Source organism: Pristiophorus japonicus, unplaced genomic scaffold (assembly GCF_044704955.1).
Source record: "Pristiophorus japonicus isolate sPriJap1 unplaced genomic scaffold, sPriJap1.hap1 HAP1_SCAFFOLD_877, whole genome shotgun sequence".
Taxonomy (NCBI): domain Eukaryota; kingdom Metazoa; phylum Chordata; class Chondrichthyes; family Pristiophoridae; genus Pristiophorus; species Pristiophorus japonicus.
In genome coordinates, this window is record NW_027254800.1 from 102,360 (window position 1) to 125,606 (window position 23,247).

Sequence of the window (23,247 nt, forward strand, 5' to 3'; positions counted from 1 at the left end):
TCACCTGTGTGTTACAGTAATAACATTCATGGCAAGAGTTGATTGTGGCAATAAACCAATTTCAGAACGTTGAGTGGCTGAGTGTTCAGTTTGTTAGTATTTTATACATTTTTGATGTAACATGATTTATTGATAGAATGTATGAAATATCGAGTTTAAAGACTTGATTTTGTACAAGAGATGTGAGTGAACACTATTTGAGCAGATACTGGAAATGGAATGTGTGTGTCTCGAGAGCAGGCAGCATATTCTAGAATTGAGATGTATGTCTCAGTAACTTTCAGACGGGTTTTTGTGTAGTATGAAGTTTAAATAAAGAGCTGATCCTGCCATTACTACAACGGAGTGTGAGTGTAATCGGACGTTAAAAGCAAGAAAACGAAATAGAGCAAGAAAGCTGTCCAACAGGGGCGACAGCGGGTGGGGGCGGGAGAGAGGGCGAGGGGTCAGCGGGCGGGGGATAGTGGAGGTGGGGGTCAGTGGGGGGGGGGGCTCAGCGGGGGTCAGTGGGGAGGGGGCGGGAGAGAGGGTGAGAGGTCAGCGGGCCGGGAATAGCGGAGGTGGGAGGCAGCGGGGGGGACAGGACAGTGGGGGGAGCGGGGTTGGGAGAAAGGGTGAGAGGGCAGGGGGCAGCGGGAGCGGGGTTGGGAGAAAGGGTGAGAGGTCAGCGGGCAGGGGGGCAGCGGGAGCGGGGTTGGGAGAAAGGGTGAGAGGTCAAAGGGTGGGGGTCAACAGTTGGAAATGGGAGAGAGACAATGAGATATTCAGCAAATAATTGACATTATCTTGCGAGTTAGATTGCGTTTTTGTTTCGAAGTGAGAGGATGGATATTATACAAGTCCCGTGCTCTCTCCCCTGCGCGGGGGCAGTGTGGGAGAGCTGGAGCCTGGAACCGCCCGCTCTTCGATGGCAGTCACTGGATGAGACATTTCTCCCGCTCCCTGGCCTGTCCTCGGCCCAGCACCTTCTCCTTGATGTACATCAGGTCGCTGTTGACACTGGGCCTGCGGGCCAGGGGGGACACCATGCCAAACGCGCCCAGCTCCTTGACCCGCCGCAGACGGAAGGATTTGCGGTGGAGTGCCTCGCAGTACTGCACAGAGATCTTGCGGTGAAGGGCGGGGCTCATTTCGTGGGGGAGCTTGGCCATGCTGAACAGGGCCCGGAACATCTCCTCCACGTTGGAGTTTTTCTTGGCGGAGATTTCGAAGTAGGCGCTGTTGGCATCGTCGGCGATTAGCCGCTCGGCCTCCTCGGCCTGGACCTCCCGGTACAGCTCTCCCCGGTCAACCTTGTTGCCACACAGGGCCATGGGGATTTCCGTCGCCTCTTTGGTCTTGTCCTTCAGGCACGTCTTGCACTCGATGATCTGACTGCGCAGGCGCTGGACTTCCTCGAAAGACCCACGGCTGTCCAGGCTGAAGACCAGGATAAAAACATCACCTGCAAAACACAAGGGCAATGAAAGGTCATTTGCACTGTAGGGGGGAGGGGGGGGCGGGGGGAGAGGCAGGCAGAGGCAGGGAGAAGTCATTTATGCTGTTATATCCAGACATCCGTCAGCCCACATGACCGTCCATCCTTCTATATATCCATCCATATATCGAGCTATCCATCCATATATATATATATATATATATATATATATCCTTGTCTCTCTCTCTCTATATCCCTCTCTCTCTCTCGGGTTCTCTCTCTCTATCCATCTCTCCCTGTATATATCCTAGTCTCTCTCTCTCCATCTCTGTCCCTACCTCTCTCGCTCTCTCTTTCTCTCTTTCTCTCTACCTCTCAATCCCCTCTATCCCTGCCCCTCTTTATAGCACTCTCCCACTCCATCCCTCTCTATTCTTCTCTCTCTATCCCCCTCTCATTCTATACCTCTCTCTCCCATCCCCCTCTCTCTCCCTATCCTTCTCCCTCTCCTTATCCCTCTCCCTCTCTTTTGCTCTTTCTCTATCTCTCCATCTCTTGCTCACTCGCTCTCTCTCTCTCTCTCCCGCTCCCTCTCTATTGCTCGCTCTCTCTATCTCTCTTGCTATCACTATATCTCTATCTCTATCTCTTGCTCGCTCTCTCTCTCTATTCCTCTCTCTCTGCGCGGACCTACCAGTGAGGATGGATAGTCTCCTCATGGCGGGGAAGGGGTGATTTCCGGACGTGTCGAGAATGTCGAGCTGGTAGATATCGCCGCGGATGTTGTAGACCTTGCGGTGGAAGTCCTCGATGGTGGGTGTGTACTGCTCCTCGAACCTGCTGTTGAGAAAGCGAGACACGATGCAGGACTTCCCCACCTTGGAGGCCCCGAGGATCACCATCCTGTAGGAGTTCTTGGCTGGCACATTCAGCATGGCGGGGCTGGAATAAAAGGTCTTCATCATCGCCCTCACCTAGACAATGGAGGGCTACACATTAGACAAGAGATCTTACAAGGTCATACTGGAGGTACCGAGTGTAGCCTCGTGAGCTGCAACACATGATTTAAGGGACTGATGTTGTGTTTATGGGGCATGATCTTTGAACCCCTCTTTTCCGAATGTGGGTGAATGCAGTGTGGAGGGCGGGGCCCAGTCACAGACTGGGACAGTCCCAGTACCCTGCCCATAGCTGACCTCATCCAAAAGCAGTCGGATTGCTCCCACTGCTCTCCCTGGTCCCTCGGCCAGGAGAGGCTTCCTGCTCCACCATTGGATGGGCACAGGCCTCGGCTCAGCCGGGATACACTCCGCCTCTGTCCAATACTCCACCTGGGCATGGTCCGACAGGAATGAGCCCTACATAAGGAGGGAGAGAAGAGAAGAGACGAGGGGGAAGGAGGCGAGGAGGGGAGAGGAGGGGCAGAGAGAGGAGGGGGAGAGAGAGAGGAGGGGGAGAGGAGAGGAGGAGGAGAAGGAGAGCAGGGGAGGAAGGGAGGGAGAGAGGAGGGGGGGCGGAGGGGAGGGGGAGAGGAGGGGAGGAGGGGAGGGGGATAGGAGAGGAGGAGGGGAGGAGGGGAGTGGGAGAGGAGGGGAGAAGGAGGGGAGGAGGGGGAGAGGGAGAGAGAGGGGGAGAGGAGGAGAGGGAGACAGGAGGGGGAGAGGAGGAGGGGAGGAGGGGGAGAGGGAGAGCAGGGGAGGAGGGGAGGGAGAGAGGAGGGGGGGAGGAGGGGGGGAGGGGGAGAGGAGAGAAGCGGACAGGAGCGGAGGGAGGAGGTGTGGGTGCCTGGGAGTGAGGGCACAGTTGAGGGGTGTGAGGCAGATATGCAGACTGGACTCTAGAGCAGAGTATGGTCTCTGACTTGGGCGACTGTAGGCAGTGAGCTTGCTCCCGATACACCTCCAATTCTGTACTTATTCAGATTCCCAGACTGACTCCAGCAGCTCAAACTGGTGCAGGAACCTGTTGGCTAAACCTTCACCTCCAATTACCCAAAGACAGGTTGCCTGCTGTTCTCCCACTCATCTCACTTCCTGCTCTATTGTTCTCCCTCAAAGAGCAACAGCCAGATGAGCTGCATGTGGAGGCACGACATCTAAACACCGCTCCCAGTTCCAGCTCGTGTACATACAACAAGAATTGCATTTATATAGCGGATTACGTCCCCTATGGGGCACAACAGACATGATCTTTGCCGTGCGACAGCTGCAGGAAAAATGCAGGGAGCAGCGCCAGCCCTTATACATGGCATTTTTTGATCTTACAAAGGCCTTTGACACTGTCAACCGTGAGGGTCTCTGGAGCGTCCTCCTCCGTTTCGGATGCCCCCAAAAGTTTGTCAACATCCTTCGCCTGCTTCACGATGACATGCAGGCCGTGATTCTTACCAACGGATCCATTACAGACCCAATCCACGTCCGGACCAGGGTCAAACAGGGCTGCATTATCGCTCCAACCCTCTTCTCAATCTTCCTCGCCGCCATATTCCACCTCACAATCAACAAGCTCCCCGCTGGAGTGGAACTAAACTACAGAACCAGTGGGAAGCTGTTTAACCTACGCCGCCTCCAGGCCAGTCCAAGATCACCCCAACCTCTGTCGTTGAGCTGCAGTATGCGGACAACGCCTGCGTCTGTGCACATTCAGAGGCTGAACTCCAGGATATAGTCAATGTATTCACTGAGGCATATGAAAGCATGGGCCTTACGCTTAACATCCGTAAGACAAAAGTCCTCCACCAGCCTGTCACTGCCCTCCAGTCATCAAGATTCATGGCGCGGCCCTGGACAACGTGGACCATTTCCCATATCTCGGGAACCTCTTATCAAGAAAGACAGACATTGATGCGGAGATTCAGCATCGCCTCCAGTGTACCAGCGCAGCATTCGGCCGCCTGAGGAAAAGAGTGTTTGAAGACCAAGCCCTCAAATCTACCACCAAACTCATGGTCTACAGGGCTGTAGTAATACCGGCCCTCCAGTATGGATCTGAGGCATGGACGATGTACAGAAGGCACCTCAAGTCGCTGGAGATATATCACCAACAATGTCTCCGCAAGATCCTGCAAATCCCCTGGGAGGATAGGCACAGCCAACATCAGTGTCCTCGATCAGGCCAACATCCCCAGTATTGAAGCACTGACCACACTCGATCAGCTTCGCTGGACAGGCCACATAGTACGCATGCCAGATACGAGACTCCCGAAGCAAATGCTTTATGTGGAGCTCCTTCATGGTAAACGAGCCAAAGGAGGACAGCGGAACCGTTAAGGACACCCTCAAAGCCTCGCTGGTAAAGTGCGACATCACCACTGACACCTGGGAGACCCTGCCGCAGACCGCCCGGGGTGGAGAAAGTCCATCCGGGAGGGCGTTGAGCTCTTCGAGTCTCAACACAAAGAACATGAAGAGGCCAAGCGCAGACAGCGGAAGGAGCACGCGGCAATACAGCCCCACCGACCCCTTCCCTCGACGAATGTCTGTCCCACCTGTAACAGGGTCTGTGGCTCTCGTATTGGACTGTTCAGCCATCAAAGAACTCACTTTGGGAGTGGAAGCAAGTCCTCCTCGATTCCGAGGGACTGCCTGTGATGATGATGATGATGATATAGCACCTTTAACAGTGTAAAATGTCCCAACAAGGCGCTTCAAAGGAGCGATTACCAAACAAAATTTGACACTAAGCCACATAAGGAGATATTAGGGCAGGTGACCAAAAGTTTGGTCAAAGAGGTAAGTTTTAAGGAGCGTCCATCATTCTCTGTCTGTACACTTGCCCCCCTCCCCTTTTATAGGGGGCACTTGAAAAATTATGATTTTAGTGCCCCAAAAAACCCCAAAAAACCCCACAAAAATCACCAAAAAAAACAAAAAAAGGGCACGTGAAAAGTGTTTGGAGTGTCCCCCAGATCGGGGGGCACTTGATTTAATTTATTATGTTTTCCTCAAAAGAGTTGTACACTTGCTCACGTCCCCATCTATCCATCATCACCACCCTCACCAAATGCACTGTATCCATCAGGTGAACACATGCCATTGCATTCACTCATAGGTCTGTTCTTTCCCCCATTGCAGAAGAGAGCACAGAGCTCAAAGGAAGATGGTTGTGGTGGTTGGAGGTCAATCATCACAGCCCCAGGCCATTTCTGCAGGAGTTCCTCGGCCCAACCATCTTCAGCTGCTTCATCAATGACCTTCCTTCCAGCATAAGGTCAGAAGTGGGGACGTTCGCTGATGACTGCACAGTGTTCAGTTCCATTCGCAACTCCTCAGATAATGGAGCAATCCATATCAGCAAGCAGCAAGACCTGGACAACATTCAGGCTTGGGCTGATAAATGGCAAGTAACATTCACGCCACACAAGTGCCAGACAATGACTATCTCCAACAAGCGAGAGTCTAACTGCCTCCCCTTGATGCTCAGTGGCATTACCATCGCTGAATCCCCCACCATCAACATCTTGGGCATCATCATTGACCAGAAACTTAACTGGACCCAGCCACATAAATACTGTGGCTACAAGAGCAGGTCAGGGGCTGGGTATTCTGTGGTAAGTGTCTCACCTCCTGACTCCCCAAAGCCTTTCCACCATCTACAAGGCACAAGTCAGGAGTGTGATGGAATACTCTCCACTTGCCTGGGTGAGTGCAGTTCCAACAACACTCAAGAAGCTCGACACCATCCAGGACAAAGCAGCCCGCTTGATTGGCTCCCCATCCACCACCGTGGCTGCAGTATGCACCATCTACAAGATGCACTGCAGCAACTCGCCAAGGCTTCTTCAGCAGCACCTCCTAAACCCGTGACCTCTACCCCCTAGAAGGACAAGGGCAGCAGGCGCATGGGAACACCACCATCTCCACATTCCACACACCATCCCGACTTGGAAATATACCTGCCGTTCCTTCATCGTCGCTGGGACAAAATCTTGGAACTCCCTCCCTAACAGCACTGTGGGAGCACCTTCACCACACGGACTGCAGCGGTTCAAGAAGGCAGCTCACCACCACCTTCTCAAGGGGCAATTAGGGATGGGCAATAAATGCCGGCCTTTCCAGTGATGCCCACATCCCGTGAATGAATAAAAAAAACAAAGAGTACGAGGGATGGGGGGAATTGGAGGTGGACAAATACAGAGGAGCCGACACTGGCCCTGGCCGTCGGAGATGGGGAGATGGTTACCCGGTGACACAACTAAATAAAAGCCACCCACCGCTTATGGCACTCCGTCATGCTGATTTGATTTCAGCAGCGAGTGAAATATGATCATCTTCACAATGATAATTTGCAGCATTCTTCACATGCCAGGACTAATTGATGCCTTTTCCCTCCGACAAGGCCCTCACGCGTGCAGGAGGAGTCAGTGGAGACTGCAGACGACGATTCCTCAGCGGAGCGGATTCCTTCTGAAGGTGCACCATCGCAGGACCCGCGCTGACCAGGCACCACCTCCGTGAGGTTTTCACCGGGTGACTCACACTTCTCAAGTGAGCGAGAGCAGACGGTGGAGACAGGGGCAGCAGGGAAGAGCATGTGACGGAGAGCACAGCCGTCTCCAAGCTCTGCTCAGCTGCACACACGACGCTGTGCCCCGCGCACCACCTGTGTAAAGGGGAGTCACCGAGGAGCAACAAAGGAATGTGCGCGATGCACTGAGAGGCCTTCCGAACACACTGAGCACCATTTCAGAGAGAATGGAGAATGTGTTGACGTCGCAGGGCATTGCGACAATGTCTTCGTGCATGGTTAGAATGGCCAACTTCGTGGAAATCAAATGCTCCAATCAAAGTGAGACGGTGCACACCCATACCATGGCCATGCAGACTCTGGATGCCAACGTGTCTTCCCCTTAAATAGGATGAAAGACACCTGAGCCTCGGCCTTACAGCACCGCATTGATCTGCTCCCAAGTGCTCTCCAGCAGAGTGGCAGCAGTGGTTGTTGTCCCAGAGCAGCCCGACAGGTAGAGTCTGCCAGTTCCATCTCCCACAGTTGTGTGACATTGCTCCATCTCATGCCAGCTTCCTCGATCTATCTGCCAATCCGATGCACCATTCTGCAACTCTCGGGTGCTCTCGGTGCAGTGTGACACCCGGCGAATGTTTGTGGCGGAGGAGCGGCGAGAGATCGTGGTGGAGGTGCGGCGAGTGAGGGTACGGGGCCCAGAAGAGGCGAGGGCCCAGGGGCAGCACGGGCCCAGCCCACACTGCGATGTGTGCGCGGACTGGGTCCATGCAGCAGAGCTGGTCTCCAGTTGTCCTGGTTAACCCTTGCCACTGGACCAAGACCTCGCTCTGTCGAGCCCGTGTGGTGGCTGGTGTGCAATGGTCACTATACGTTAAAACAATCCACACACAGGTATCTTCCACCCCCTCAATTGGAGTTCAGGACTGGAACACCGGGTCTTTCATGGAAACATCTGTGAACTCACGTGGGGAGCAAGGCATCCTTGTTCGAGGGACAGCCTATGATAAGCAGTGAACTGCGCTTGGGCCATAATGGCAAAAGGGGACATGGAACTGGGGACTCCACTCAATGTGCTCCCACCTGTCGCCCGCCCCCAGCCAGTACCTGTTATACTGCATCCTCTCCCAATGGCCAGGTCTGCCCCGGCACAGGTACAGGCGGAGCAGTCTGTGGCGGGGCCCTCACCGGCTCGAAAACCCAGCCATCGTCGGCCAAGAGCATCTCCGCAGTCAGAGCGGGGATTGGAGCGGCCTGTCTCCACCTCTGCTGAAGCCACAGAGGAGGGGTCGCACCACAGAGGAGGGGTCAGAAAAGGAACAGTAAAGCTTTGGAGTTGCACAAGGATACACGCACGTGTGCGTGAGAAAATTGTTGTGTTGTTAATTCTCCGTTGTTTAGAAACATAGAAATTTACAGCACAGAAGGAGGCCATTTCGACCCATCGTGTCCACACCGGCCAACAAAGAGCCGCACGGCCCTCGGTCAGCAGCCCTAAAGGTCACATATCAACCTATGAACAATGACGGAAAGGCAAAGAGTACCCAGCCCAACCAGTCCGCCTCACACAACTTGCGATACCCCTTACGCTGAAACATTCTACACTCCACCCCAACCGGAGCCATGTGATCTCCTGGGAGAGGCAAAAACCAGATTAAAAACCCAGGCCAACTTAGGGAGAAAAAATCTGGGAAGCATCATGGCAGCTCCCTGGGAATCTGGCGCACACTTGCACAAACATTTCCTGTGGTGGCACAACAGCGGCACAGTGATAGGACGTAAGCCCTTGCGGTTCACAAATACTCCTGGTTATTCTGGGGGTGCGCAGTTTGCCTCGTGTAGGCAGTCGATGATGCCCCTGTACCTGTGGGAAGCCAGCCAGAGACGCAAACCCGAGCACCCGCGCATTTGAACCGGCGTCATCGCCGGCGAAGTTGACGTAACTGGCGGCCCTGGGAAACAGCCCATCGGTCACCGGTCCAACGCATTTGTCGGCAGACGACTGGATACGCCTGCGGCAGAGCACGGGCAGGATCCCGAGGATTCGGTGGTGGTGATTTTCACAGCCACCGGTGAGATGTGGCCACCAGGTCCAGCAGGGAGCAGGTCTTTCCCCGGGAGGCTCCAGATGTCTGCCATCACCTGACAGTGTCTTCGACTTCGAGGTGGGTGACTGGGTGATGTCATCAAAAGCCATGTCGCCGTTTAGAGCGTGGGCAGGAGCATCAGCGGGGCCCAGGCACAGAGGAGCAGGAAGGTCGGGCAGAGGAGCGGCGAGAGATCGTGGCGGAGGTGTAGCGAATGAGGGCATGGGGCTCAGAAGAGGCGAGGGCCCAGGGGCAGCACGGGCCCAGCCCACACTGCGATATGTGTGTGCACTAGGTCCGTGCAGCAGAGCTGGTCTCCAGTTGTCTTGGTTAGTCCTTGCCACTGGACCAAGACCTCGCTCTGTCAGGCCCGTGTGGTGGCTGGTGTGCAACGGCCACCCCACGTTAAACACATCCACACGCAGGCATCTTCCACCCCTGGAGTTCATGACTGGAACATCGGGTCCTTCATTGAAACATCTGCGAACTCATCCCATTTGGTGTGGAGGCAAGTCATCCTCGTTCGAGGGACTGCCTATGATGATGATGGTGTTCCCTGTAATGTGCACACTGCTCCAGGAGACCCGCCCAGCTAACTTGCCGGCATTTCAATGTAAAAAAGCTTGCATGCGCAGTATTAAAGAGCCCGCACGACCTGTTAAAGGGACCACACAGGGCCAAAAACAATGACAGGGAACATGGCCACCTGACGGGTTAATGTCAGCCTCCAGATGCACTGCTCTTCCGAGAGGTCAAGGCAGCAGAACTCAGCCTGTACATTCTGTTACACAGGTAGTGCCTCCTGCAAGCTCGACCTCCCTGCCACTCCACCCCCCTCCAGTCGCCCCCCCCCCCAGTCTGTCACTCCCCCCTCTGCCCTCTCTCTGCCGCTCCCCCACCCCTCCCATCGCTCCCCCCCACCTCTGCCACTCCCCCCCCACCTCTGCCACTCCACTCCCCCTCTGTCGCTTCCCCTCCCACTCTGTCACCCCCCCCCCCAGTCTGTCACTCCCCCCTCTGCCCTCTCTCTGCCGCTCCCCCACCCCTCCCGTCACTCCCCCCCACCTCTGCCACTTCCCCCCCCCCTCTCTGCCACTCCACTCCCCCTCTGTCGCTTCCCCTCCCACTCTGTCGCCCCCCTTCCCAGTCTGTCGCTCCCCCCCCCCTCTGTCCTCTCTCTGTCGCCACCCCCCCTGTCCTCTCTCTGTCGCTCCCCCCACCCCCCCCTCGCCGTGTTGGAGCTGGCTACCGGATGACTGCCATTTCCGACGATTTTAACAACCCTCAGGAACCCAAACCCATGCACCCTTTACTACTAAACTTTGCCCCATAGAATCGTACAGCACAGAAGAAGGCCATTTGGCCCATTGTGCCTGTGACGTCTCTTTGAAAGAGTGTACAATTAGTCCCACTCCCCCGCCCTTTCTCTATAGTCATGCAAATTGCTCCTTTTCAAGTATTTATTGAATTCCCTTTGAAAGTTACTACTTCACTACTTGATAAAGTACCATATAATAGCAAAATTGAAGTCGATGGAATTCAGAGCAGTGGCAGAGTGGATATAAAATTGGATGTGAGACAGACAGCAGGGAGTGGTGATGCAGATCAGGCAGTGCATTCCACATCGCAACTTGCTATGCAAAAAAATTCTCCTCATTTTTTCCGGGGCTTCTTTGAAATGATTTGAAATCCGTGTCCTCTGGTTACCGACCGTCCTGCCAGTGGAAACGGTTTCTCCCTCTCTACTCCATCAAAACCACTCAGGATTTTGAACACCTCGATTAACTCTCCCATGAACCTCTCTGCTCTAAACAAATATAGCTCCTTTCACGAACACCAGATGTCTCAAAGCGCTTCACAGCCAATGAAGTACTTCTGAAGTGTAGTCACTGTTGTAGCCAATTTGCGCACAGCAAGCTCCCACAAACAGCAACGTGATATTGAGCAGATAATCTGTTTTTGTGATGTTGATTGAGAGATAAATATTGGCCAGGACACCTGGTCTTCTTCGAAATAGTGGCATGGGATCTTTTACGTCCACCTGAGAGAACAGACGGGGCCTCGGTTTAACTTCTCAAAGGAGAACAATCCCAGCTGCTCCAGACTCTCCACATAACTGAAGTCCCTCATCCCTGGGTAACATTCTGGTCAATCTCTTCTGCACCCTCTCCAAAGCGTTGACATCCTAAAGTGTGATGCCCAGAATAAGATATAATTTCATTTGCCCATTTCACCAGTCTGTCTATGTCCTCATGCAGTCTGCTAGTATCCCCTCACTGTTTATTCCATTTCTGGACTTTGTGTCATTTGCACACTTTGAAATTATGCCCCTATACCCAAGTTCAGGTCATTAATATATATCCAAAAGAGCAATAGTCCCAATACAAACCCCTGGGAGACACCATTGTACACCTCCCTCCAGTCTGAAAAACAACCGTTCACCACTACTCCCTGTTATATATGCAGACTACTCTCTGTGTAGTCACTATATGGTTGCACATGATGGAGACTTGCTACCTGATGTACTATCAATAAGGTTTACACTGTGTATCTATTATGCTGGCACCACTCGAGGGTACAACTGGTGGAGACCGGGGTTTCCTGCCCCTGTGGCAGATGCTGTCCACCAGAGGGCACTGCGGTGGGAGACCTGAGAGTCACCTGCATAGGTGTGCAGGGCCCAGTATATAAAAGGCTGCCCACCATGCTTGTGCCTCACTCTGGAGTTACGAATAAAGGACCGAGGTCACAACAGTTTGAGTACAACACATTGCCTCGTGGAGTTATTCATAAGTGCATTATAGATGTAACATGCCTGTTTTCTGTCTCGCACCAAATTTTGTGTCCACACTGCCTTTGCCCTTTGAACCCTATGGGCTTCAACGTTGCTAACAAGTCTATTATGTGGCACTTTATCAAACATCTTCTGAAAGTCCATATACACAACTGCACCACCCTCATCAACCCTCTTTGTTATTTAATTAAAGAACTCCATCAGTTAGTCAGACACGATTTGCCTTTAAAAGATCCGCGTTGGCGGTCATATATTCTGTCGAAGTTTCACCATTCAAAAACATTTTAAAAACAGCACAATTCCAAAAAGCGCACCAGTTTAAAAACTACAATATTCTTAAAAGAGCAACATTGTAAAACCACATTCTCAACAACAACTTCCATTCATATCGCGCCTTTAACATAGTCAAATGTCCCAAGGGGCTTCATAGGAGTGTTACCAAGCAAAATTTGACACCGAGCCACATCTATGAATCTATGATTCACATTAGGATATGTGACCAAAAGCTTGGTGAAACGGGTAAGATTTAAAGAGCGAATTAAAGGAGGAAAGAGAGGTAGAGAGGCGGAGAGGTTTAGGGAGGGAATTCCAGAGCTTCGGGCTGAGGCAGCTGAAGGCACGGCCGCCAATGGTGGAGCGATTAAAATCGGGGATGCGCAAGAGGCCAGAATTGGAAGAGCGCAGAGATCTCGGGGGGTTGCAGGGCTGGAGGAGGTTACAGAGATAGGGAGGGGCGAGGTCATTGGAGAGTGCAATATTATAATAAACTGCAATATTATTATAAGCACTGCAGTATTCTAATACCATAATAAGTTGACTTTATTTTGTGCCTTTACGAACATAAGAATATAAGAAATAGGAGCAGGAGTCGGCCATTCAGCCCCTCGAGCCTGCTCCACCATTCAATAAGGTCATGGCTGATCTTTGACCTCAACTCCACTTTCCCGCTTGATCTCCATATCCCTTGATTCCCCGAGAGTCCAAAAATCTATCGATCTCAGCCTTGAATATATTCAGAAACTCAGCATCCACAGCCCTCTGGGGCAGAGATTTCCAAAAATTCACAACCCTCAACCCTCTTTAACGCCGTAAAATGTCCCATAGGTGCTTTGCAGTAGTGTTATCAAACAAGATTTGACACTGAGCCATGTAAAAACATATTCTTAAAAGTGTAACATTGACTGGACAGATAGGAATGGAACTGGCTGAGGACAGACCCACCCAGCTGGACGACGGAGGAGAGATGTTGGAGGAGGATGGAGTGGCCGACCTTGTCAAAGGCTGCACACCTGTCGAGAAGAACGAGGAGGGACAGTTTACCATGTTCACCGTCACATGGGATGTCTTTCTGACTTGGATAAGGGCCAAAACTAGAGAAAAATGCGTGTTCAGGACTAGGGCAGGGAGGGAACTTGGGTGAAGTTTGGCTTTGTGGACTAGGGGAAGGGAGGGAAGAAGTAACAAATCGGATGGTCTCAATCTTAGTGACAACACTCTAAAATTGCAACATTGTAAAAGGTGCAATGTTTCCCCATGCTACCTAGCCCTGTATGTAATAATTTAAATGGTAAACAATAGTGGTCCTAGCACCGATCCCTGTAGAATGCCTTTTGCCAGTCTGAGTAACTACATTTAATCTCTACTCCTTATCTGTTCATTTCCTAATCATCTTACCCAGATAATTGGTGTAGTCTACAGTAAAAGTGGGCCTGCTTACTGTTCAGTGTTATCTGTCCTGTACTAGCAAGATACCAACAATACATCACACACCGCACCACAGCCTAGTCACTAATGCCCCACCAGGAACCGAAACCTTCAGCACCTCTACAGTCCAGAGAGTCATCGGAACAGGAGCACGGAGAAGGGGCAAATCTAATGGCAGGTTATTAGAACATAACATAAGAAATAGGAGCAGGAGTCGGCCACTTGGCCCCTCGAACCTGCTCCGCTATTCAATAAGATCATGGCTGATCTGATCTTGGCCTCAACTCCACTTCCCTGCCTGCTCCCCATAATCCTTGACTCCTTTATCGTTCAAAAATCTATCTATCTCCACCTTAAATATATTCAATGACCCAGCCTCCACAGCTCTCTGGGGTAGAGAATTCTGCAGATTCCTCCTCGGTTCCATTTTAAATGGGCGACCACTTAGTCTGAAACTATGCCCCCTAGTTCCAGATTCCCCCACGAAACATCCTCTTTGCATCGAGCCTCCTCAGAATCGTGTATATTTCAATAAGATCACCTCTCATCCAATGAATATAGGCCCCACCTGCTCAACCTTTCTTCATAAAACAACCCCCTCATCTCAGGAATCAACCTCATGAACCTTCTCTGAACAGCCTCCAATGCAAGTATATCCCTCCTTAAATACAGAGACCAAAACTGCACGCAGTACTCCAGGTGTGGTCTTACCAACGCTCTGTACAGTTGTAGCAGGACTTCCCTACTATTATACTCCATCCCTCTTGCAATAAAGGCCCACATTACATTTGCCTTCCTGATTACTTGCTGTACCTTGCATGCTAACTTTTTGTGTTTCATGCACAATGACCCCCAGATCCCTCTGAACCTCAGCATTTTGTAGTCTGTCTCCATTTAAATAGTAATTTGCTTTCTTATTTTTCCTACCAAAGAGGTTGTTAGAAGAGGACAATGAAAGGTTGCCGTGTCCCAGATCTGAGGCCAAACAGCAGGAGTAGCAGATACACAGATCAGGTCCCATTAAAGGCAGGCTGATCAGCACGTGTACAGCATTCGACATTATTCACACTATAATGGAAGAGGGGCTGGTGAGCAAGAATCCAAGGACTAAGACACACAGGGGACAGTTTTGCAATCTGTGGCAGGTGGCTTGCAGGGCTACGGGGAAAGAACGGGGGTTGGGGGAGGCGGGGGGGAGTGGGACTAATTCGATTGCTCTTTCCAATTGTCAGCTGTGGCTCAGTGAGCAGCACACTCGCCTCCGAGTCAGAAGGTTGTTGGTTCAAAGGAGGGCTGTAAAGGAGGGTTCTGCTCACCTTGTCGATACACAAAGTTCTGCTCTCAGAAAGTACGAGGAGCTGTGGACAGATGCCCACGGCCAATAATCTGGGCACCACAAAGACATGACTTTAGAACTCATGCCAAGAGCCTGCCCGAGGTGAAATGCCAACCTGACCATTTTTCAGCTGGTACCACACGGGAAGATTCCTCAATGGTAACTATTCAAGCCATTCCTCACCCTGATACTCCATCGTTAGGGCCACTCGACCCTTCCCCAAATCCTGAGGGACAACCTCAAAGATCATGTTTTAACCCAACCCAACATTTTGAACCAGCGACACTTGAAACTTAAAAGAAGCAACTGGTGTGAAGCGGTCAGTGTGAACCTGTGCCTCTGGAGGAGATTGGGAACCCCATGGATGGCCTTTGAGGCCCTGGAAATTTTTAGTGAATAATTTTGTGATATTGCTCACAGATAGTCTGAGATCTGGAGCCCAATACGTGATGCTTATTGATAACCTGGTCTGTCCATTTAAGGCCATTGCTCAGGAACCCCTTGTGGGGAATGAGATGTCTGAATTAACACTCAAATTGTTGTGGTAATAATCAGTTTTTATTTCCAGGGCTCTTAAGAATCTTAACTCAAAGAATAATTTAAGCAATACAAGCAATACCTTGGTGTGCAATTGCTACAATGTACTTACTCCCATCAGGGGACCCTTTAGTGTTCACTGAACAATACGCAAGTACCGCACATATCGCGGGGGGGGGATTCTAAATATGTTCTGAGGTTAATCAGAGTTTAATTGGAATTTGGCTGGGGAGGTTAGTCATTTGTTGGGTAACTGTAAATGTCCAACTTCAGGTCAATCTCAAAACTTCTCTCATCAACAGAGAGTAACTGGTAATTTCCCTCCACATTCAATGACTGTGTCTCTTCGCTGTTTAAAATACTTTGACACTTTGAAGAGTGACATTTGAAGTGTGATATCTGAACTGTGGCAGCTGAGGGGTGACTTGTATAGAGATAGAAGATACATTAACGATAGTATATTTTAAACAAAGTCTTCCAAGATGCCCAAATAGTAAGCAGTGTAAATAATGAAGGAGAATGCGACCATGTTCAGAAGGATGTAAAGTCTCAGCGTCTTATTTGACCCCCAGCTGAGCTTCCAACCCCATATCCTCTCCATCACCAAGACCCCTATCTCCACCTCCATAGCTTCGCCCATCTCCGCCCCAGCCTCAGCTCATCCGCTGCTGAAACCCTCATCCCTGCCTTTGTTAACTCTAGACTTGACACTGCCAACGACCTCCTGGCCGGCCTCCCGCCTTGCACCTTCCGTAAACTTGAGCTCGTCCAAAATTCTGCTGCCCGTATCCTAACTCGCACCATTCATCCATCACCCCCTGTGCTCGCTGACCTACATTGGCTCCTGGTCCTGCAATCACTCGATTTTAAAATTCTCATTCTCGGGATGCCCCTCCCTATCTCTGTAATCTCCTCCAGCCTCACAACCATTTGAGATCTCTGAGCTTCTCCAATTATTACCCCTGGTGCTTCCCCAATTTTAATCGCTCAACCATCGGTGGCCGTTATTTCAGCTGCCTGGGCCCTAAGCTCTGGAACTCACTCCCTCAACCTCTCCGCCTCTCTACCTCTCTTTCCGACTACAAGATGCTCAGTACAACCTACGGGGTTGAAATTGGATTGTGGAGGCCGCCTGTTACGGCGCGCGGGAGGCGGCAAACTGGCGGCAAAGGCCGACCTTCGACGGTAAGTGGCGTCGACGCCTTGTCCTAAATTCAGTCGGCTCTTTGGCAAAGGCACCAAGGGGCAAGGCTGCGCCGGCTAATGCCACCCGCGTGGTGCCGCCATCCAGCGTACCACGCCTCTGTCGCGATATTAGCTTTGTACGGCCACCGCACAAACAGGCGGCCGTACAGCCAGGAAAAAGTGGTGGTTAAAAATCGGATCTCGGGTGGAATCGCCCAGAAAGAAAGGCAAGTGTTTCTCTTTATTTAGTTCTGCATGTTTTCATTCATTGGAGAGTGGGGAAGTGTGTGCGTGGATCGGAGAAGTTTCAGTTTTTCCTGTTTTTTTCTTATCGTGGCGGCAGCCTCCCGGGAAGTTCAATTGGGCTCCTGAGTTTCCACCCGAGGGTGAGTGTGCAACGCCACGTTTTAGCACTTTGAGCGTAAAAACTGAATTTAGGACTTTGAGGCTGCACCTAAAGGCTTGCGTTAAACTCAGCACTCAGGCGGTGTCACCGCCTCAAAAACGGCCATAACCAACTTTGACCCCTATGTCTTTGACCAAGTCTTTGATCACTTGTCCTAATAGCTCCTTGGCAGCTCGGTGTCAAATGTTGTTCGATAACATTCCCCTCGGAACATCTTCGGCCCGCCCGGCGGTGCCAAAACAAGCTTTCGCTCGGTGGTTCAGTGAAGCACCTTGAGACATTTCACTATGTCAAAGGTGCTATATAAATGTAAGTTGTTGTTGAAATTACTGTTTGTGATATTAATGGCCAAACAATTATTGCCGTTCAATGTAATAATTCTGTCTAGTATTTTAACGTGATTTTAAATGAGTTAACACTTTGATTGAATAATGGATGGACAAATATTATAGGCATGTGTTAAGTATTCCTGTGCTAATATTACAAACAGTAAGTTTTAGATCACCGAGGCAATCGGGTCAATAGGTGGCAGATGCAATTCAATGTGGATAGCTGTGCAATAATTAATACCCCAGTGAGGAATCAAAAGAAGGAGTGTTTATTGAATAGAACACAAGGACAGCACTGATCAAAAGAAGTTCAGGGGTTATGCTGCATAAATATATTACATCATCAGTGCAATGTTTCGGTGCAGTGAAAGCAACAAACTGGGCTTCACTCAGGTGGCACAGAGATTCTGGGCATCAACCGTGAGGAATAGTTGAGGAAGTTAGGTTTGTTTCCTATCAAAAAAAGGGAGACTTGGTGATGAGGAAATTGAAATGTTCAAGAATATGAAGGGAATTGACAAACCGATTGAAGCAAGTTGTTGCCAACATTCTTAATCCCAGAGGGCACAATTAAAATGAGGAATTTCTAATAAGGACAGGTCAAATTTGTTCATCTAAAGGGTGATAGAGTAAAGAAACAAATTACCACAGAAAACTATTGAAATGCGCAGTATAAATAGCTTCAATGGATAATTGGTTACTCAAATCATTCTAAAGTAATCCTCAATGTTCTAAGATCGATCACAACATTCTAAAATAACACACAACGTTCTAAAATCGATCACAACGTTCTAAAATAATCCACAACGTTCTAAAATCGATCACAGCGTTCTAAAATAATACACAACGTCCCAAAAACTATAACATTCTAACCCCAAAGCATTCTAAACTTTAACATTTCAAAACAACTACAGTCTAAACAGTGATTATTTCCAAAAATAACCCGACATCCTAAACTCAATTCTATTTCCCCTTTTAGCGGGTGGGATGCTTCCCCACATAGAGATACTAACATCGCTAATACAGCGTGTGGATCTTTCCAATATTATTCATTTTAACCAGGAGAGTGCGGCAGGTGGGATTCAATTCCGCAAGTCCTGGCTGTTCCGCGCCTTCAATGTGATCTTGGGTGACGATCCGTCTAGTAGCCCGGCGCAAGGTCGCTTTCACCGGTACACGGTGACCTGAACAGGTGAAGTTTTGTCCAACTGACTACACTGGCCGAGAATACTCGTTCCCACTGGCTCCCACTCTCTCCCTCGCCTTGTGCATGGTGTCCTTGTCAAAGGTGGCAGGGTTAAACTGGTCACCGCAGCGCGTTCTCCAAACAAAGACAAACACAGGGGCATTTGAATCGAATTTTAGGAATTCTCCAAATATTTCCAGGTAAACGGTTCCCAAATAATAAAACAATTCCGGGCAAAAAGGGAGCAAGCGTTATAGGAGACAGGTGGTATATAGGGTGACGGGCGGTATATAGGCAATGAGACGGTAGATAGAGAACCAGTCTATAGGGTGACAGGCTGTATATAGGCAGAGACGGTATTTAGGCAATGAGACGGTAGATAGGGCACCAGTCTATAGGGTGACAGGTGGTATATAGGGTGATAGGCGGTATATAGGCGATGAGACGGTAGATAGGGCACCAGTCTATAGGAGACAGGTGGTATATAGGGTGATAGGCGGTATATAGGCGATGAGACGGTAGATAGGGCACCAGTCTATAGGGTGACAGGCGGTATCTCGGCAATGAGAAGGTAGTTAGGGGACTGGGCTACCGGGGATTCACGCTCCCTACAGTTGATGGGCCGGCGGCAATGGGGAGCACCGAGAGACTAACCTTTGTGCGGCTGCTTTCCCCTCCGGTGTCCGGCCGGTGGAGGTGGGGGTCGCGGCTGAGCGACGGGACGGTGCTCCGGTGTGTTCACTTGCCGCAGACCATGCCGGCTCCCCCGGTCCGGTGTGTGCAGCTGGAGCCCAGGACCTGCTACGGAAAGCAGGGCGGGGAACAGGACGGTGCGAGCTGGAAGCGGCGGCTCTGGGAATCAGCCTGTCTCCTGGAAAGAGGCGGAAACACTACAGCCTCTGCACAGAGCCCCGGCAGCCGCTTGACAAGACACAGTCCCTCCCTCATCGACCCTCTCCGCTCGCCTGATGTTCCAGCTCCAAACTGGCGTGGGCGGGGCAGGTACCGTCTGCTGAAGCTTTCTGTCATCCGCCACTCTGTTACAACAACAACTGCAGTTGTACAGGGCCTTGGTGAGACCACACCTGGAATATTGTGTTCAGTTTTGGTCTCCTAATCTGAGGAAGGACATTCTTGCTATTCAGGGAGTTCAGTGAAGGTTCACCAGACTGATTCCCGGGATGGCTGGACTGATATATGAAGAAAGACTGGATCGACTAGGCTTATATTCACTGGAATTTAGAAGGATGAGAGGGGATCGCATCGAAAAATTTAAAATTCTGACGGGACTGGACAGGTTAGATGCAGGAAGAATGTTCCGAGTGTTGGGGAAGTCCAGAACCAGGGGTCACAGTGTAAGGATAAGGGTAAGCAATTTAGGACCAAGATGAGGAGAAACTTCTTCACTCAGAGAGTTGTGAACCTGTGGAATTCTCTACCACAGAAAGTTGTTGAGGCCAGTTCATTAGATATATTCAAAAGGGAGTTAGATGTGGCCCTTTCGGCTAAAGGGATCAAGGGTATGGAGAGAAAGCAGGAATGGGGTACTGAAGTTGCATGATCAGCCATGATCATATTGAATGGTGGTGCAGGCTCGAAGGGCCGAATGGTCTACTCCTGCACCTATTTTCTATGTTTCTATATTAATGCTGGAGGGGGGGGGGTTGGTCGGGGGAAATAAAAACAAAAATAACTTGCATTTGGATAGTTCCCTTTAACGTAGTAAAATGCCCCAAGGCACTTCACGGCAGCGATTACCAAATGACACCCTGCCACAAGAAGGAGATATTAGGACAGGTGACCGAAAGCTTGGTCAGGGGTAGGTTGTAAGAAGCGTACTGGATCAATGTGCCACTGGACCAAGACCTCGCTCTGTCAAGCCCGTGTGGTGGCTGGTGTGAAACAGTCACCCCACTTTAAAAAAAATCTACGCACAGATTTACAACCCTCTGAGAGAAGAAATTTCTCCTCATCTCAGTTTTAAATGGGCGGCCCCTTATTCTAAGATCACGCCCCCTAGTTCTAGTCTCACCCATCAGTGGAAACATCCTCTCTGCATCCACCTTGTCAAGCCGCCTCATAATCTGATACATTTCGATAAGATCACCTCTCATTCTTCTGAATTCCAATGAGTGGAAGCCCAACCGACTCAACCTTTCCTCATAAGTCAACCCCCTCGTCTGCGAGATATTGGGCTGTTTCCGTCTGTGCTGCACTGGAAGCTGCGACATCGACCATCACACGCACCATCATGGCTGGGCTCACAAGGTCTCTCATGGAGATTCCCATTATTTCCATCCGGGAAATCATTTTCTGAGTGTCAGATGCAGTGTGTCTTCTCCTCCTTCACTTCAGCGACTGGCTGTCTAGGTTGAAGTTCCAGGGTATCTGAAAGGAGGAAGGCACAAGGGTCAGGTTGTGGTGAGGGGAAGGCGGGCGGGGGAGGGAAGCAAGACCATGCGTACACCATCAGCAGCTTGTAAGTGAGAGGAGATTGTGGGATGAGGGCCAAGTGGAATGTGAGAAGAAGGATTAGATATGAGCATACCGTCATCATCAGCAAGGCTTTTAACTTCCCCGCTCGCCACGGACTCTGTGACTGCCCCTCCAATGATCCTCAGAACGGATTCCTCCAACTCCATCAGGTCCTGTAGTCGGGCCTCCCCTCTGCCCGTCTGCTGCTCCCAACAGTTATGAGTGACCTTTGCCTGTAAGAGAAAAGGAGTGTGTCAGTGAGTGAGATGCAATGTGTTTGGGTGGTGTGCCTGTCATGGTTGAATAGCTGGCAGTACATGCACGGTGTGAAATGTGGGTGTGAGTCTTACAGCAGTGGTAAGTGTGTGAGGGTGAAGTGAAGCTATGATTGTGAGGATTGAGTGGTGATTGTTGGTGATTGTTGGTCGGTGCCGATGGGATGTGGGGCATTGAGCAGTGTGTGAGGCTTGTGGTGCAGAAAGTGGGATATGGTATTTGATGATGCATTCACTCACCTTCACCACTCTGGCGAGGTCATTGAACTTTTGGCGGTGTTTATTTGCAACACCAAAGTTCTGATTGGTCTCCTTGGAGGACAAGACCAAAGTTCTGATTGGTCCCCTTGGAGGACACGACCAAAGTTCTGATTGGTCCCCTTGGAGGACAAGACCAAAGTTCTGATTGGTTCCCTTGGAGGACAAGACCAAAGTTCTGATTGGTCCCCTTGGAGGACAAGACCAAAGTTCTGATTGGTCCCCTTGGAGGACAAGACGCACCCAGCAGTTTATCTGCAATGTATAATTAGATTCTGCCTGCCTGATCAAGTACTTTGCAACATGCAATTGGATCCATTTATTCTGATTGCCAAGCTCCAGGCAGAGCTCACAGTGCTGCTTTCAGAGAACAGACAGGGCTCACCTTCGCAGGTTAGGACCTTCTCGCCGCCCCTCAACAAGTTCCTGACCTTCTCCCTCCCCAACAAGTTAACTGGTTTATTGGGTATGAAGTGAGCAGCAACAGTGTAATCATTTCCACCTTTCATCCAATGCAATGCCGTCGGTTGGCACACATGTGCCAGGCATTCTGAGAAATCAACCAGGTGTAGGGGAGGGATCAACCGATCCCCTGACCTTCTCTGCACGGAGCTGAGGGAAGTGTGACGGTGCAAGCTGCAGCCACGACACCATTGGGCACCGCACATTCATGGTCAGATCGAGTGCACATGCACAGTACCAAATGGGCACACTCAGAGGACAAGCCAAAAGTGCGGTGCAAATAGTCACTCTGTAACCCTTTTACAGCGCTAGATCCTGGGGACAACACTCGTCGCAGTCACGGCTTCAGCGATCTTCTCCACAGCCAAATCGTGCTCTGCCTTGAGCACTCTTGCCCCCGCGCCCCCCCGCCCCCCACGTCCCCCGCGGGTAGAGGACCTGATGGCATCTTTGAACTTCAGGATCAAGGCATCCAGTGCCGCATCGGAAAATCTCCTCACCCTTTGCCTGGGCTGTTGGGCCATGGCCCAGGTGCGTCTGCAACAAAACACCTCCCCTTTAAGTAGTGCAGTGAGGCTATTGGCCAGTAGACTGCATCAGATATTGGACCCGTGAGAATGCTAATCCAATCATCAGCGATTTTAGCCCTGAGACCAGCACTGCAAACATTACAATGAGCAGGGAGCACGAATTTTGCATGCTACCTGCACTACTTTCAACAGGCTTTATCCAATTTCTAGGCCACTGAGCGCACCATTCTCTGTAATACACACAGTATCCCATTCCCTGTAATATACAGTATCCCATTCCCTGTAATATACACAGTATCCCATTCCCTGTAATATACAGTGTCCCATTCCCTGTAATATACCAGAGCAAGCAGCCACAGCGGGCACCTATAGCAAGCACCTATAGTGAGCACCTATAGTGAGCACCTATAGCGGGCACCTATAGTGAGAACCTATAGCAGGCACCTATAGCGAGCACCTATAGCAGGCACCTATAGCGAGCACTTATAGCAGGCACCTATATCGAGCACCTATAGCGGGCACTCATAGCAGGCACCCGGAGCGAGCACCTATATGGAGCACCTATAGCGGGCACCTATAGTGGGCACCTATAGCAAGCACCCATAGCGGGCACCTATAATGAGCACCTATCGCGGGCACCTATAACGAGCACCTATAGCGGGCACCTATAGCAAGCATCCATAGCGGGCACCTATAGTGAGTACCTATAGCAAGCACTCACAGCGGGCACCCGGAGCGAGCACCTATAGTGGGCACCTATAACGAGCACCTATAGTGAGTACCTATAGCGAGCACTCACAGCG

At 50.7% G+C, this 23,247-nt stretch overlaps 1 protein-coding gene across 1 annotated transcript; it reads right to left on the reverse strand.

Annotated features, from left to right (window-relative positions):
* Nucleotides 1–442: 442 nt before the first annotated feature.
* Nucleotides 443–19,377, reverse strand: LOC139257596 (GTP-binding protein Rhes-like). The gene is made up of 3 exons (XM_070874535.1): nucleotides 19,099–19,377; nucleotides 2,112–2,391; nucleotides 443–1,444 (listed from the first exon to the last, which is right to left on the reverse strand). The coding sequence occupies exons 2-3, from the start codon at nucleotides 2,380–2,382 to the stop codon at nucleotides 915–917; spliced, it is 801 nt and encodes a 266-aa protein (XP_070730636.1). The 5' UTR covers nucleotides 2,383–2,391; nucleotides 19,099–19,377; the 3' UTR covers nucleotides 443–914.
* Between the last annotated feature and the right edge of the window lie 3,870 nt (nucleotides 19,378–23,247).